The sequence below is a fragment of the Nycticebus coucang genome, chromosome 12 (assembly GCF_027406575.1).
Source record: "Nycticebus coucang isolate mNycCou1 chromosome 12, mNycCou1.pri, whole genome shotgun sequence".
NCBI classification, from domain to species: Eukaryota; Metazoa; Chordata; class Mammalia; order Primates; family Lorisidae; genus Nycticebus; species Nycticebus coucang.
In genome coordinates, this window is record NC_069791.1 from 105,820,497 (window position 1) to 105,838,567 (window position 18,071).

At 44.0% G+C, this 18,071-nt stretch overlaps 1 protein-coding gene across 3 annotated transcripts in view; it reads right to left on the minus strand.

Annotated features, from left to right (window-relative positions):
- USP7 (ubiquitin specific peptidase 7) overlaps positions 1 to 18,071 on the minus strand; it is a 73,988-nt gene that overhangs the window by 12,803 nt on the left and 43,114 nt on the right. For all 3 annotated transcript variants that reach the window (XM_053557336.1, XM_053557338.1, XM_053557337.1), the window contains 9 exons: positions 16,656 to 16,744; positions 15,444 to 15,552; positions 13,716 to 13,846; positions 13,167 to 13,221; positions 12,099 to 12,179; positions 11,915 to 12,005; positions 7,082 to 7,164; positions 4,805 to 4,914; positions 1,795 to 1,951 (listed from right to left, as the gene is read on the minus strand). In XM_053557336.1, the coding sequence (XP_053413311.1) occupies positions 1,795 to 1,951; positions 4,805 to 4,914; positions 7,082 to 7,164; positions 11,915 to 12,005; positions 12,099 to 12,179; positions 13,167 to 13,221; positions 13,716 to 13,846; positions 15,444 to 15,552; positions 16,656 to 16,744 (906 nt within the window). The remainder of the gene's footprint in view (positions 1 to 1,794; positions 1,952 to 4,804; positions 4,915 to 7,081; positions 7,165 to 11,914; positions 12,006 to 12,098; positions 12,180 to 13,166; positions 13,222 to 13,715; positions 13,847 to 15,443; positions 15,553 to 16,655; positions 16,745 to 18,071) is intronic.

Sequence of the window (18,071 nt, forward strand, 5' to 3'; positions counted from 1 at the left end):
TTATCTGTGAACCACTACTTGTCACTCAATGGCATGCACTGTAATCTACTCAAACAGTCCACGGTCCACATAAATTATTATTACTTTTTTTCTGAGACAGAACCGTACTGTTACCCTGGCTAGAGTGCTGTGGTGTTACTATAGCTCACAGCAACAATGAGCTCAAATAATTCTCTCTTTTTTTTTTTTTTTTTGTAGAGACAGAGTCTCACTTTATGGCCCTCGGTACAGTGCCATGGCCTCACACAGCTCACAGCAACCTCCAACTCCTGGGCTTAAGCGATTCTCTTGCCTCAGCCTCCCGAGTAGCTGGGACTACAGGCGCCCGCCACAACGCCCGGCTATTTTTTGGTTGCAGTTTGGCCGAGGCCGGGTTTGAACCCGCCACCCTCGGTATATGGGGCCGGCGCCTTACTGACTGAGCCACAGGCGCCGCCCTCAAACAATTCTCTTGCTTCAGCCTCCCGAGGAGCTGGGACTACATGTGCCGACCACTACACCCAGGTAGGCCACTTAAATTCAATCCAATGACACTACCAACTCTTCATAGAATTAAGAAAGCCAGGGCGGCACCTGTGGCTCAAGGAGTAGGGCGTTGGTCCCATATGCTGGAGGTGGCGGGTTCAAACCTAGCCCCGGCCTAAAACCAAAAAAAAAGAAAGCCATTCCGGGCCGGCGCCTGTGGCTCAGTGAGCAGGGCGCCAGCCCCGTATACCGAGGATGGCGGGTTCAAACCCAGCCCAAGCCAAACTGCAACCAAAAAATAGCCGGGCGTTGTGGCGGGTGCCTGTAGTCCCAGCTACTCGGGAGGCTGAGGCAGGAGAATCGCCTAAGCCCAGGAGTCAGAGGTTGCTGTGAGCTGTGTGATGCCACGGCACTCTACCGAGGGCCATAAAGTGAAACTCTGTCTCTACAAAAAAAAACAAAAAACAAAAGAAAGCCATACTGAGCATTCCTAATTTAAAGATAAAAGTTCATGCAGTGGTTATAAAATTATAGGGAATGTTATCCCTTGTAATTCTGTTAAAGCAAATAAGGGCTTGACTGTTGAAAGTCAACATAATGTACACATAATAGTTATCACCCAATCTCGTTGGTCAAGGTATTTTAAAATGGTTATAAATGCCATAGTTAAAAAGTATTCTTCGGGCGGCGCCTGTGGCTCAGTTGGTAAGGCGTCGGCCCCATATACCGAGGGTGATGGGTTCAAACCCAGCCCCGGCCAAACTGCAACCAAAGAAAAAAAAAAAAAAAGTATTCTTCATTGCTGGGCTATGCCGTGGGGACCCCTCCAACAAGTTCCCCTGGCTGGATGGCCTCAACTTTGCTGTTATTCTTACTCTCCGGTCTTAGACATGGATTCTAAGACCCTCGTGCGCTCTATTCTCCTCAGGATTGTAATAATGGTCACATGATGAAGCTACATGGAAGAGGACACTGTGCAGGGCGGGCACAGGACAAGGCACAGGCTACACGGCTCCCTGCGCAGGCCTGCTCTGTGGATGATGATGCCTGTTAGTATTCATACGCAGGGATATAATGGACTCTATAGGAGACAAGTGTTAATTACTAACAAAGAGAAGTACCATCACTAGTTTATTATTTACCTATAAAATTCCAGCAGTTAAATGGACAGGAAAATAGCACTTAGCAACCAGAGAATAGACAGATCAATTAGAGGCCAGGAAGGAACCTTGAGCTAACAAGTTCATCAAGTAGGAAGCAGAAATGCTACAGGACCTTAGTGTTCGTCTCCTAATGAGCATCATGTTCCACCTGAACCCCAACACTTACTTTGCCATCCCCTTTGGGGTTTAGATAAACCACATAATGTCCACCATGGTTATCTCCACTGTGAACCAGGACTGCATGAAGAATGTAATTTGCAGGGTCCTTAGGATCTGTTTTTTGCAAAAATTCATCAAGGGGTAACTGTTCAGGAAATTCAAACCTATTAAAAAGAAATTCATTTACACATAAAATATCACAACTGTCTATTTATTATAAAGTCATCTAATTTATTGGCTCAATGTTAATAGGAAAAGTATGAATCTGACTTGAGAGACCTGTGAACTACTTTTCACGTGCCCACTGCTTATCAGAACTAATTTTTTCATGTCAACATAAAAATTGAAGTTAGATTTATGAGGAAAATGGGTATAAAGCATTGAGATCCCTAGTAAAGTCTTAAATACAAGGATATTATACAATATACAATGTGAATTACTAGGCTGTGGATAATTCCAATCAAGAAACAACCCTGAAGTTCCAAGAATTAAACCACTAAGGATAACACTACACTTTGTAAAGTGTGGAAAAACCAAACTCCAAAAGATTAAGTGAAAAAGATGTCCACATCCTGTGACTTATAGCGACATACTGAAGTTGACTTGGTTTTAAATTATAGGCTTCTTGGGTGGCGACTGTGGCTCAGTGAGTAGGGCGCAGGCCCCATATACTGAGGATGGTGGGTTCGAACACAGCCCCGGCCAAACTGCAACAAGAAAAAATAGCTGGGCGTGTGGCAGGCACCTGGAGTCCCAGGTACTCTAGAGGCTGAGCCAAGAGAATCGCCTAAGCTCAAGAGCTGGAGGTTGCTGTGAGCTGTGACATCACAGCACTCTACCGAGAGCGACAAAGTGAGACTCTGCCTCTTAAAAACAAACAAAAAAAATTATAGGCTTCTTAAAATTGGGTCCTTTTTTTTTTCTTTTTTTTTGTTGCAGTTTGGCCAGGGCTGGGTTTGAACCCGCCACCCTTGGCATATGGGGCCGGCGCCCTACTCACTGAGCCACAGGCGCTGCCCGATAGTCTTACTTTTATCTCCCTTGGTACCTTGGTAGAGTGCTATGGAGTCATAGCTCACGGCAACCTCCAACTCTTGGGCTTAAGCAGTTCTCTTGTCTCAGTCTCCCAAGTAGCTGGGACTACAGGTGCCCACCACAACGCCCAGTTAGTTTTTAGTTATTGTAGTTGTCATTGTTGTTTGGCAGGCCTGGGCTGGGTTCAAACCCACCAGCCCTCGTGTATGTGGCCGGTTTCCTAGCTGCTGAGCTACAGGTGCCAAGCCAAAAATTTGATCTTCTTGATCTAATTTCATCGCCAGGGCTGCCAAAGCAAAGGGGACCAGAGGTCCAAAGGCAAACCCAGAATGGAGCATAGCCTGGCCTGGGGCAGCCTCTACCCAGCTCATATCTATAGCAGCCTTCCGGAGTTTGGGCTCCAGGTTCCAAAATCTGACTTCCAAAACTGTGCCAGAAATCTAACCATGTATGTGAGATCTCACTATTTTTAAAATTTTGGCAAATGATTCCGATAGAAACAGAATCAAGTGTACACCTACAGGGTAGGACTGTCAGGAGGTCAGCTTGTGAGATCTAGTTAGAACAGTCACTTCTTGCACACTACACAGTACAGCATGAAAATGGGTAATATGATTTGATCCCACTCTCCCTCAAACTTGAAGGTTGACTGACCAACTTCTACCCTGGTACAAAACCAGTGCTCAATCTAAACAGAATAAGATAATTCTGTGTTCTAAATCAGAGAAGTATGTCCTGTCACTCTTGAATCTGGAAAAACCATACATAATGGGGGTACACATACACCTACTTTACTATTTTTGAAAACTTCAGTAAATTCTAGATGTCAACGCCAACTGAGAGATTACAAAATATTGAAGAATCTTTTTTTTGTTTGGAGATAGTCTCACTTTGTCACTGTTGGTTGAGTACCGTGACATCCCAGCTCAAGGCAACCTCCAGCTCTTGGGCTTAGGCAATTCTCTTGCCTCAGCCTCCCGAGTAGCTGGGACTACAGGCCTGCCACAACATCCAACTATTTCCTTGTTGCAGTTTGGCTGGGGCCAGGTTCGAACCCGCTACCCTTAGTATAGGGGGCCGATGCCCTACTCATTGAGGCACAGGCACCGCCCCAATATTGAAGAATCTTATTTTAACAAATGTTCTAGTATCAAATTCTGTATTCTGAGGTAATAGCTACCTTGTGGCTAAGATTAAATGTATTAGGAATCCTGGTAAATGCAACATCTATGAAGCAGAAATAATCTTATCACCCTGAGCCTCAGCTGCCCTCAGCAAATGGTTAGGTTGAGGTCAGGGGCAACAGCCTTCAGGATAGTGATTTTCAACTGGTACGGCATGGCACACTAGAGTGCTGCAAGAGCATCTTAGGCATACCAAAAATTTTCAAGATCATTCATCGAATTATTTTTGAAAGAAGTTCAAAGCACAGTATATTCTTTTTTAACACTTTTTTGGGGTCAACATAACTTAAGTGTGCTGTGGAAGTTTAACTATAGGTTCAAGTGTGCCATGAGCTAAAAAAGGTTAAAAAACATTGCTTTAGAGCAGTGGTTCTCAACCTTCCTAATGCCGTGACCCTTTAATACAGTTCCTCATGTTGTGGTGGCCCCCAACCATAAAATTATTTTCATTGCTACTTTGTAACTGTAATTTTGCTAGCTATGAATCGTAATGTAAATATCTGATATGCAAGACGTATTTAGGCGACACCTGTGAAAGGGTCGTTTGACCCCCGAAGAGGTCGTGACCCACAGGTAGAGAACCGCTGGGCTAGAGGGAGAAATCCACTAGAAAGAAGTAGCAGCCTCTCCAATCTCTTCTGTAAAATCATCCCTTCAACACTACAGCTCCTGAAACACTGGGTTAGAAGAGAATTCTAATCAGAGTCCAGGACACTGAAAATACAAAGACGAAACAAAAGCATTGGGATTAATGTTGCAAGCCAGGACGATGATGCAATCTTAACTTCTATAGATTACCTATCATTGATCTTGATATTTTGGTCCGTCTGTGGGTCATACATAAATCTCATCAGTTGTAGATGTAACACTGGTGGCAATGTTAGAAATTTCACACCTTTCTCTGCTTCCTGAACATTGAAAAAGAAACACAAATTAAGTTCACCTCTATTTATTCACTGACACAAGCAACCAAAGTGTTTCAGCAAGGCTGGAGCAAGTGTGGGGACTTCTGGAGTGCAGAGCAAGTTTAGGTTTCTACTTAGGCCATCACTAAAAGCTTCTGTTTAGGCCTGTAATTAGGTCTCTTCGTAACTTAAAATAATGCTGCACCAGCATGTGTGAGAGATTTCTCTTATGTGGGATTATGTTCTAACTCGATACGTAAGGGGGGTGGGGGGTGGGGTGATGAGGGGTGAAGAAATTAAGATAGAGCTGTTTGCTATCATGTGGTAGTTAAACATTATGAGAATTGTGGAGATCCATGGGGAAAAAAAACGAAATGGAAAAGTAGACAACTATGATTATAATTATGTAGAATCAGGTGTGTTGACGAGCACCTGAACAGAACAGGCGCAAAGGAACACATGTATGGGCTGGGAAGACTGCAAATGAACAGCTTCATTCCCTTGAGCTCTTTCCTGTTTACATCAAAACCTATTTCACAGAGCACAAACTCAGTCCTTATAGCTCAATCTCACTTCTAAAAGGACAGAAATGTTCTAATTCAGCAAGGCCCTTTTAACACTCAACACAGCTGTACCCCAGCAAATGCCAGCATCTGTGCTACAGGACATCCCAACACCTCAACTTCTAACAAAGGCCCAGGACCTCTCCCTGCATCTCTGCTCTGCATCCCTCACCAAAATAAGGTGTTGCCTAGCTAAGCCACTACAAGGCTGCCAGGGGCCCACATCCTGCTCCTGACGCACAGCTGTACTTCCACGTTACAGACCTTCCTTCCGGCTGTAAACCCTCCAGACCTGGAGGAACTGTGGGCTATGACACGGCAAACATATTTGGCAACGTTTTTGGTGTACATTCTCATGTTTAGGATAACAGGGATCTCAGGAATGAGGAAAATAAACCACAGGAACCTGCTCCACATTAAGAAAGGGCATGTTTGGGCAATGCCTGTGGCTCAGTGGGCAGGGCGCCGGCCCCATATACTGAGGGTGGCAGGTTCAAACCCAGCCCTGGCCAAACTGCAACAAAAAAAAAAATAGCCGGGTATTGTGGTAGGCACCTGTAGTCCCAGCTATTCAGGAGGCTGAGGCAAGGGAATCGCCTAAGCCCAGGGGAGTTGGAGGTTGCTGTGAGCTGTGTGATGCCACAACACTCTTCTGTGGGTGATAAAGTGAAACTCTTGTTGCTACAAAAAAAGGGTGGGGGGGGAGGGGAGCGTGTTTTTTAACGTAACTGGGAAGATAAAGTTTTCTGTCAATCCATGTCCAGTGAGGGTCTGACTCTAAAATAGTATTACTTACCCAAACCCGAAAATATCCAGAAGAACAATTCTTGTGAGTTGAGTGAAATGTTTCTTAATCATACCCAGTTACCAAACTTATGATTAATGTTTGCAAAGTGAGGTTCTGATATATAACTCAGTCCCCGAATGGTCTCACCTAGCAGAATAGCAAATCCGTGGCCCACTGCAAAATGAGTCCATTAGCCCCATGAATTACAAATTGGCAGGTTTGGTAAACACAGGCCAATCTGAAATTGCAAATTACAAATCAGTTGAGCTACTGAGTCAAGGTTACATGGCTACAAAATGGACCCCACATAAGGGAGGACACTGCAGATCCCAGAGGACAGCATGGACAGCGGCCACAGTCACTGTCCCTCCACCCACCTGTGGATGGGCGGCCTGGTCCCAATGCTCACTGCTCGGCCAGTTGCCTGGAGTACTTGTGGGGCCATGACCCCACGGAATGTACTCATTCTAGAAGTCATGATGCTCAGGAAACTATGCTTCATTTACAAAGAAAAAGAAAAACCTCCAGCCCTCCTGATACCAGTATAGTGAGGAACAAAGTAAATGAATTCAGAAACTTCTTAAAACACCATGATAGACCCTGAAACATCTGAGATAATGAATCTATTGCTTCAACCTTCTGCTAACACCTCGTTCTCATTAAACTCTGTGAGAAATAAAATCCTTTGAATGTTCTTGATACCAGAAAAACATGAAAAGAGAAAGTAAATTTCTAGTAAACAGTTAAGCCAAAAAAAAAAAAAAATTGAAAATAGAGAAAGAAGCTACAGTAGGAGCCTGGGACAAACCAGCAGAGTTACCTGCAAGCCATGCTCCCCAGCATCGTATTTATTGTCTCCATCCAGTTGTTCTACAGCCACATAATCCACAAATGATTCGAATACTTCAAAGAGAGAAGAAAAAGTCAACCAAAGTGATCACTAAAGCTTCAACCCAGATACAACTACTTAAATATAGCCAGCCCAGATATAAGTTACGGAAATCAGTCCATTTAGGAATACCAGAAAAGACAATGTGAGTTAGTGCGGTGTGGACAGCAATGTTCCCTCTACTGAAAACCACAACTCATGTGCCCTTACCACCTCCACTCATCAGCCAAAGGACACGAGTGTTTCTAAAGGGTATTAAAATGTTAACACAGAAAGAATTATGGTTTGTGTAATTGGGACTTTCACTAAACACTTAGTATAAAGTAACCATTACAAAGAACACACACTATGGACAACCAGATGAGAACAAAGGTTTGCAACAAACAGCTCAGGTCAGCAGGAGACCACACCTGGCAGGTGGGGGCCAGTCCTGACATCCTACCACACATGGACTGTCCCAGGGGGACTGCAGATAAACCGTAAAAAGACTAAGAGGTAACAGAGTAACTTAGGACATAAAAAACAAAAGCAACACATTACATTTCCCTAACATTAAGAATGGCAACACTGACGGTGCCCGTGGCTCAGTGGGTAGGGCAGCGGCCACGTACCCCGAGGCAGGTGGCCCACCCTGGGCCTGCTAAATAACAATAACAACTGCAACAATAACAACAAAAAAATGGCCGGGCCTTGTGGTGGGCGCCTGTAGTCCCAGCCACTTGGGAGGCTGAGGCAAGAGAATCGCTTGGGCCCAAGAGTTTGAGGTTGCTATGAGCTGTGATGCCACAGTACTCTACCTAGGGCCACATAGTGAGACTCTTTCTCAAAAAAAAAAAAAAAAAGAAAGAAAGAAAAAGAAAAGAATGGCAACATTGAAAGAGCAAAAAAGCAAGGCACACAGTGAGGGAAGGTCTGTGCAACTTAACACAGAACACACAGCTGGAGTCCATGAAGACCCACTTCTGCTCCAGCTGATATGGATTAACACAATCAGAACTGAAAACAGCAGCTGGATCACTCTGCCAGCAGGTAAAAGAAAACAACAACAACAAAAAAAAAAAACTGTGATACTCTGGTCGATAGGCAGCACAGGACACTGACTCTCCGGAGAAGGGAAACAATTATTTAAGAGCCCATGACGGGCTCAGCTCATGGCTTAGTTGCCAGGCCACAGTGCTGGGAAGGGAAACCCAGACAGCACCAGGGGTCTGAGTCTAAATGACAGAGTGACAGTGTGAGCAGCCCAGGGCAGCAAGAAACTCTAAGGCCACATACCCAAGAGCCAAAGGCTGGCTCAGCGGGTTCGATAACTGGCAGGTTCGAACTCAGCTCAGGCCTGCCAAATGATGACAACGACAACAACAACAAAAAGAGCCAAAGGCTGCACAGAAAGAGAGGTCTGGGGATTTAGGTTCTCCTTGTGCCATGGCCAGGAAAGAACCACCTGGAGGATCAGGATTAGGGAGAACAAATCCTCAGAGCTCAAAATGGGCTGGGAATAGTCTGTGCCCCTGCCCCCCTGCCACAGTAAAACCTAATATTGGGAGATTTGTCTCAAAACTCACAAAGGTTGGCTTTGGTGCCTATAGCTCAGCGGCTAGGGCACCAGCCATATACACCAAGGCTGGTGGGTTTGAACCCAGCCTGGGCCTGCTAAACAACATTGACAACCACAACCAAAAAATAGCCAGGTGTTATAGCGGGTGCCCATAGGCCCAGCTACTTGGGAGGCTGAGGCTACAGAATCACTTAAGCACAAGAGTTTGAGGTTGCTGTGAGCTGTGATGCTACAGCACTCTACCCGGGACCAAAGCTTAAGACTCTGTCTCAAAAAATAAAAAACAACAACAAAAAAAAACCCACCTCGTAAGTTTGAGGGAAGGAAACAGACCAAAATCTGGTTTTTTTTTCCTACAGAACAAAGCTTTAAGTAAGTCTGGGGGGGAAAAAATGGAACTACTCCCAAGTGACTTATCTGTGCCTGAAAATAAAGGTTAAGGATCTCCAACACCCAGTAAGATAGAAACCACTACACCTGCTATCAATAAAATAGTACTGGGTGGCGCCTGTGGCTCAATGAGTAGGGCACCGGCCCCAAATACCGAGGGTGGCGGGTTCCTACTTGGTCTCCGCCAAACTGCAACAAAAAAATAGCTGGGCATTGTGGTAGGCGCCTGTAGTCCCAGCTAATCGGGAGGCTGAAGCAGGAGAATCACCTAAGACCAGGAGTTAGAGGTTGCTGCTAGCTGTGATGCCACAGCACTCTACCAAGGGCAATAAAATGAGATTCTGTATCTAAAAAAAATTTTAAAAATTTTGTGAGGAATCCACACAAAATTAACAAAATACTTAGGCATTTTTCAAAAGATCTCCCAATTGTCAGTAAGTGTTTGAAAAGGCAATAACTTCAATAATCATCAAGAAAATACAAACAGCTCAGCACCCGTAGCACAGTGGTTATGGCGCTAGCCACATACACCGAGGCTAGTGGGTTCCAATCCACCCTGGGCCAGCTGGGGAACAATGACAACCGCAACAAAAAATAGCTGGGTGTTGTAGCAGGCACCTGTAGTCCCAGCTCCTTGGGAGGATGAGGCAAGAGAATCTCTTAAGCCCAAGAGTTTGAAGTTGCTGTGAGCTGTTACACCACGGCACTCTACCAAAAGTGACATAGTAAGACTCTGTCTCAAAAAAAAAAAAAAAAAGGGGTGGCGCCTATGGCTCATTGAGTAGGGCGCCAGCCCCATGTACCAAGGGTGGTAGGTTCAAACCCAGCCCTGGCCAAACCACAACCAAAAAAAAAAAAAGGAAATACAAACTCAAACTAAGATCGCATCATTCTCCCACTGAAATCAAAGTGTGATAACACACACTTGAGGTGTGTGCAGAGTGACTGCAACTGTGACATACTGGGGACAGGAGTGAACCCATAGACCACCTTGGGAAACTCACTGGCCTTACAGATTAAGATGAATACACACATGCCCATGCAGTGGCAACTCAACCCCTCCTGCCATAAACGCAAACAAGCACAAGAATGGTCACTCTGCCTCATGCCTAATAGCCTCAATGTAAAAACCACCCCAAGATCAAGTTTAAAAACTTTTGTGGTACATTATTAAAATGGAGTATCTAAAGCAATGAACACTATCAAATTACTGCTGCTTGCACACAGATATATGTCCCAAATACCGTGTTGAACAAAAAAAAAAATCAGAAACTGGTTTGAGCACAGTGACTCCCCTGTAATCCTAGCCTTCTGGAAGGCGAAGGCAAGAGGGTCGCTTGAGCTCAGGAGTTCCAGACAACCTGAGCAGAAGAGCGAGATACCTTCTCAAAATTAGGCATTGTGGTAGGCGTTTGTCGTCCCAGTTACTCAGGAGGCCGAGGCAGGAGGACTGCTTAAAACCCAGGAGTTTGAGATTGCTATGAGCTAAGCTGATGTCATGGCATTCTAGCCTGGGCAACAAAGTGAGACTCTGTCTCAGAAAAAGAAAAATACCAAAAACAAAAAACCACCCCAAACAAAAAAACCAAACCAAAGGGAAAGAATACAGTTTGGCGTATGTAGCACAGTGGTTATAGCGCCAGCCAAATACACCGAGGCTGGTGGGTTCGAACCCAGCCCAGGCCTGCCAAACCACAATGACAACTACAACAAAAAAATAGCTGGGCATTATGGCAAGTGCCTGTAGTCCTAGTTACTTGGGAGGCTGAGACAAAAGAATCGTTGAGCCCAAGAGTTTGAGGTTGCTGTGAGCTGTGACGCCACAGCATTCTACTGAGGGTGACATACTAAGACTCTGTCTCAAAAAAAAAAACAGAGGGCGGCACCTGTGGCTCAGTCGGTAAGGCGCCGGCCCCATATACAGAGGGTGGCGGGTTCAAACCCAGCCCCGGCCAAACTGCAACCAAAAAAATAGCCGGGCGTTGTGGCGGGCGCCTGTAGTCCCAACTACTCGGGAGGCTGAGGCAAGAGAATCGCTTAAGCCCAGGAGTTGGAGGTTGCTGTGAGCTGTGTGAGGCCACGGCACTCTACCGGGGCCATAAAGTGAGACTCTGTCTCCACAAAAAAAAAAAAAAAAAAAAAGAAAGAGAAACAAGGAATATATCCTACTTCGTGATCCTATTTAAATAAACATTTAAAAAAGTGGTTCTCAACCTGTGGGTCATGAACTACAGGAATGTATTAAAGGGTTGCGGCATTAGAAAGGTTGAGAACCACTGATTTAAAACATTAAAAATTAACCTTAGATGTCAGAAGAAGCCCTACAAATGGATTCCGTGGAGGACAGGAAGGCAGTTATTGGGAAGGGTACAGTCCAATGTTCCCCAGAGCTGGGTGGGAGATAAAAGCCTATGGTCACCCAGTGAGCTATACACCTAAGATTTGCGCCATTCCCTGTATCTTGGCTGTATTTCAAAGATATCACTTGTGTTGGGCGGCGCCTGTGGCTCAGTCGGTAAGGCGCCAGCCCCATATACCGAGGGTGGCGGGTTCAAACCCGGCCGCGGCCAAACTGCAACCAAAAAAATAGCCGGGCGTTGTGGTGGGCGCCTGTAGTCCCAGCTACTCAGGAGGCTGAGGCAAGAGAATCGCCTAAGCCCAGGAGTTGGAGGTTGCTGTGAGCTGTGTGAGGCCACGGCATTCTACCGAGGGCCATAAAGTGAGACTCTGTCTCTACAAAAAAAAAGATATCACTTGTGTTAATAAGCCAAAATAGAGATTACTAAAAGTTCATGCCACTGTATACACAAACTTACTATTTTTCTTTCCTTTTATACTTAGCTGGATATCATAATAATCCTCTCTTCTATCAGACCGATAATCCACTTCTTTACACTGGATGTAAGACTACGAATAAAAAAAAGAAGGTGGCTTAAGTACTAGTAAAAAAATTCATTTTAAATCTTTGAAAATCATTCTTTAGACTTGGTCGTCACATACCACCATTTTGCCTCTGAATAATTTAGGAATGGTGCCTTCTACACATGTGCCTTTCATCTTATTTTCCACATTATCAAGCAACTGAAAGAGAATGTTTTTGCTTTAATAAAAATTTTTATGATTAAGTAATACACAGTAATTTTATACATGACTAGGAAATATCAATGGTCAAAGATGTTCTAGACTATTATTAAAAATATAACCTTTGGCATGCAACTATCAAAAACACATAAAATCTTCTTTCCTGGTTGGATTTTTACAAAGCATCTACATGCAACAGTTGGGGTTAACCTTTTATACAGCCTTTGGAACAAATTAGTAATCTGTAGTGCCTTTAGAAGCATTTTTTTATATTCATTTTACCTCTGTGGAAAAGCATGTAAACTGTTCACTAAACTTAACTCGTAATGGTCCACACCAAGAGATTAATGAGGTTGAGCCTGTCAACAGGATTGACTGGTTTGTCCATGGATAGTTAATGAACTGGATTCAATCCAGCTAGTGCTGCAAAAAAGAAAACACACCTTGCCCAGCCAATCACCTCGAACAGCCTTTTCATGCTTTGTGTGTGTGTGTGTGTCTTTTATCACAAATGGAAGAATGAGAATTTGCTAGCAACTAATGATTAGGGGCAGAACAGACACAAAGGACTCCCCCTGTGTGTGAGCTTCTATGCACAGGACAGGGCTGGCTGCTAGCTAAATAAAAGAAGTCACTGCTCCACTGTGACTAAGGACCAACAGGAGAGCGAACTGAGCCAATCTGTTGGTTCTTTGATTAATAACTCCTGTTTACATGCCAATTTAACAAATTAAAACCGTACTACCTACTACTATTAAAATTCAAGCTTTCTCTAACACTTTACAGCTTCAAATAATTATCCGAATATTTTTTCTAGCTTCAAAAACTAGATAGATGTTGCCTTTTCTTTCAAGTCTAAATTTGGTCCTAAACAAAGATGGGATGGGCATTCTTTAAATTAGGTTTGAAGTGTAACTTAGTAACAACTCCTGACACTGCTTCAAAACAGTCACTGTAAGAACTATATAAGTATTGCTTAAAACTTACCACTCGACACAGCTCTTGAACATCATGTTGCATGAAGCTATCTAAAGTTTCCCACCTTTTAAAACATAAAACAAACTATATTTAAACTTTCAAATTTCAAAAGAGTAAATTAAAAGCAACTTAAATATAAAAACTGAACAGAAAAATCAGCCATTTATTCTCTTATTTCTTTTTGGGGAGCAGGGGTTATAATTTAGTAACAAAATGCTCACAATTTCTGTTTTATACCTTGTTCTGATAATCGTTAGTGCTACAGGAAAAGGTATAACATATACAAGTTATATGTTATATACTTTTACCAGAAGTTCTTTGGTTGAAAAGTAAAAACTTCAAGTAATGAATTAGTTCAAGCAAAAGTTTAAAACTGTGCCTCTATTTCCAAAAAAACATGACACAAAATACAGCAATAAAAATACTGACATAATGACATGCCCAAACCTCCCTAAATTACATGCCTACAGTATGCTCTATTAATGCTTCTATTCTTCACTCATTCATTCTTTAAAAAGAAGAAAACACAATGGGGAAAGGCGGATTGCTCATACATACCCAAATGACTTTGTTAGCTTTTTTGTTCCTACAGGCTTATCACTGTGCTGTAGTTCATAGAACACTCTTTGTAATGCTAACGGAACACTTTTAGATGAATCATCGCCCTCTGTTGGCATCATATACACAGCCTAAAAGATTAATTCAGAAATAATTTAACCTTCATGTAAAAGTATCTTTTCTAATATAACACAATAGCTAAGGTAGCTACCAGGGCTTTTATCCATCTCAAATAGGTCAGCATATTAAAAAAAAAAAAATCAGGGGCGGTGCCTGTGGCTCAATGAGCAGGGCGCCGGCCCCATGTACCGAGGGTGGCGGGTTCAAACCCAGCCCCGGCCAAACTGCAACCAAAAAATAGCCGGGCATTGTGGCGGGTGCCTGTAGTCCCAGCTGCTCGGGAGGCTGAGGCAAGAGAATCGCGTAAGCCCAAGAGTTAGAGGTTGCTGTGAGCCGTGTGATGCCATGGCACTCTACCCGAGGGCGGTACAGTGAGACTCTGTCTCTATAAAAAAAAAATCATGAAAGTCTTTAGAGACAATCTGGAAAACAAAAAAGAATTTTTTTTTTTTTTTTTTGAGACAGAGCCTCAAGCTGTCGCCCTGGGTAGAGTGCAGTGGCATCATAGCAGCCTCCAACTCCTGGGCTCAAGCGAGTCTCCTGCCTCCACCTCCCAAGTAGCTGGGACTATAGGTGCCCGGCTATTTTTTGGTTGCAGCCGCCACTGTTGTTTGGTGGGCCTGGATCGGATTCGAACCCGCCAGCTCAGGTGTATGTGGCTGGCGCCTTAGCTGCTTTAGCCACAGGCGCCATGCCCAAAAAAGAATTTTTAAAATTACCTATAGCTCACCACCCAAAGAGAACCACTTTTATTTCATAAATCTCAGAGCACTATTTTCCTTTAACTTACCATTACTAGTGAACAAAAGCTGTGATGAAAAAATTAAATGCTATTCACCCCACATCAGCTATCCCCATGAAGCCATCCTATCATAGTGATCTATCTGGATAAATACTGCAACTATACTACAATAAGGTTGACTGGCCAGATAAGGTTGTGTCCCACACACACAACCAGGCAACCGTGTGGCCTGTGCTGTTTCGTACCAATCAAATGTATTTCTTTTTTTCTATACATATATATATTTTTTTACAACCACCTTAGATTTTATTGCATAAAGTATATCTAATTTCATCAAGTGCATGTTTCATTGCGAGCGATCATTGTGTAGTAATCACTACATGATGATCAAATGTATTTCTTAAAATTCTTAGTAAGTTGCATTTAATATAGAATAAATGAATATTCGGCTGTACAGCTAGCAAGTTTCAATTCAAGTCTGACATAAAACTTTTCAAATGTTGCTGCCAATCAATCACTTTTATGGTTTTTTTCCCTTAATCAAGCCCAGACAAGCTTTGAAGCCACCGCCCCTAGTGTGTAGGACCGGAGCTGTGACCACTGGGTTAGGGGGTCCAGTTGACTATTATGTTTTAAAATAACAAAACCCTCTTTCAGTTATTTCCAGTACAACTGTGGAAACTTATATAAGCTACAGTAAACTTCTGATTACTATGTCAGCTTACATAAATAACAGGTGTCCACACCTGCCTATGGAGGCGGTGCTGTGATTAGGGGAGAGGCCCTGGATGTTTGCTGAGACTTTGCTTGTCCCTTACTATACCAGAGAGGAAAGAGTGGGTGAGAAGACTCCAGGAGAGAAATACCTTTCGTAGTTGATTTGTGAAAAATAGTGTCTGTAGGAGGCTGTTCATGTAACAAGTTGCTCCCTGATTCTTTAAACCAACATAGCCCGTGTGCTTCTTTGAATCCCACCTAAAAGGTAAATTCAAGGTTGAGGGTAATGTGCACATTCCTCTTTGCTTCCACACCATGTGTGAAACAATCAGACTTATGTGGGTGACAGGGCCAGCGTTCAGTGTTACATACCAGCACCTCCCTTCCACCATCCAGACAGGATCGAGGGCCCTGCACCCCTCATCACCAAGCCCTTGCCATCGGAAACCAAGGCCAGGAGTACTTATAACACAGCCCCCTTTAATGACCACCTGTTGGTTTCTAGCCCAAGTGTGTGAACTGGTGTAAATACAACCCCAGCATTTGAACTGCCTGAGCACCTGTCTGCTGAGAGTGGCACTGCTGTCATTCATCCAGATCAGCACTCAGATCAGCAGGAAATGGAAAAGAGCTAAGACCTATCTTTTCTGGAGTGAGATATGCACACAAGCAAAAATCTGATCATCTGTTTGCGAAGTTTTACTTCAGACTTCTTAACTTAGAGCTTTTCTTTTGCTATGTTAGTGGTCAGCTGGGAAAAAAAGATTCTATGAGTTAAATGTGTCCCACCCTAGTCCTGAAGCAGTAACCGGAAGCTGGAGGAACGGTATCTGAAAGCAGAGCAATCCCTGCCCCATCTCCCTGCGCCTCTGACGCACAGGCAGGAATGATCACAACAGGCACCAAACATGACCAGAACGGAGGAGACACTTCATATACAGCTGAGTCCACAGCACTGTGATCCATGGCCTTGGAAACACCCCTGGACACCTTTCCCAGCACAAGCTGGCTGGGAGGCCCACTCTCCCCTCCTCTCAACCTCACACACAGACAAGACTGTCACATGCCTGCTCACTTCAAAATAGCAGGCACCTCTGCTGTTTATTTGTTTTCTGCTAAGAACTCCTCTATGAGAGCAGCCCACATGTTCTTTAAGAGCAGAGAACCATGGCTGTCTAGCTGACCATAATGAGTTAGGTTGCATGTGTCAAACAGACAGATGAGTGAATGTGAGACAGGCATGTATGTGCAGGCCCCAAGGACGGGCACTGAGGGCGCGGACGCCACACACACATTTATGTCCCATTTTTACTGCAGCACACGAGGCATTTGTAATAGCACCCAATTCAAGAAAAACTTACGCAACTCCATGGGGAGCATCAGCCTGTACAAAGACTTCAAAAGTAACTTTGTCATCATCTATAAATCCTTTCTCAGGATCAGTCACTTCCTATGAAAAAAATAAAATATCCAACTTGTGTAAGACATAAACACTTTATTACAAACAAACAATTCTATAACACAAGCCTCCTGCACTTAATAAACTACTACTTTTTAAAACATCTCATTACGTTTTCAATTTTGGAGTATTTCAATTTGTTTAAAGCAGTTGTCTCTGAACAAAATCAGCAAAAGCAGGTTGTGCACAGTGGCTAATGGTTGTAATCCTAGGACTCTGGGAGGTCAAAGTGGATAGATTGCTTGAGCTTAGGAGTTCGAGATCCCATCACTACTGGGGAAAGGAAAAAAAATACTAATAAAAGCTAGGTATGGTGGTGGGCGCCTGTAGTCCCAGCTGCACTGGAGGCTGAGGCAATAGATCACTTAAGCCCAAGAGTTTGGGGTTGCTGTTACCTATGATGCCACAGCACTGTACCGAGAGCGACATAGTGAGACTGTCTCACGAAAGGAAAAGGAAAAGAAAAACATAAAAACAAAATCAGCAAAAGCAGAGGTATCCAGGGGCTCAATACCACAGATAAGAGGAGTCAATGTCTGCTCATTAGACCAGGGCTCAAGAAGGTTATAAAGAACTCAGTCTGCGGCAGCACCTGTGGCTCAGTGGGTAGGGCGCCAGCCCCATATACCGAGGGTGGCGGGTTCAAACCCGGACCCGATCAAACTGCAACAGAAAATAGCCGGGCATATGGCGGGCGCCTGTGGTCCCAGCTACTTGGGAGGCTGAGGCAAGAGAATTGCCTAAGCCCAGGAGTTGGAAGTTGCTGTGAGCTGTGACGCCACAGCACTCTACCGAGGGCGACAAAATGAGACTCTGTCTCTTAAAAAAAAAAAAAAAAAAAAAAAAAAAACTCAGTCTGGGCTCGGCACCTGCAGCTCAGTGGGTAGGGCGCCAGCCACATACACTGGGGCTGACGGGTTTGAACCCAGCCCAGGCCTGCCAAACAACAACTATCAGAACAACAACAACAACAAAAAATAGCCGGGCTTTGTGGCAGGCACCCATAGTCCCAGCTACTTGGGAGGCTGAGGCAAGAGAATCGCTTAACCCCAAGAATTTGAGGTTGCTGTGAGCTGTGATGCCACAGCACTCTAACCAGGGCGACATAGTGAGACTCTGTCTCCAAAAAAAAAAAAAACTCAGTCTGGAGGGATAACATTAAGCAGTGATAAGTAATTAAGCGGTAGCATCCCTAAGAACGTTCCACTGGTCACTACTGCTGCAAAAAGGAGCCAAACTGAACTTAGTGAAGTTAATGGAATCACCTAGTATTATGCCTGATTCAGGTAAGGGCCCCAAATAGTTTTTCTTTTAAAGA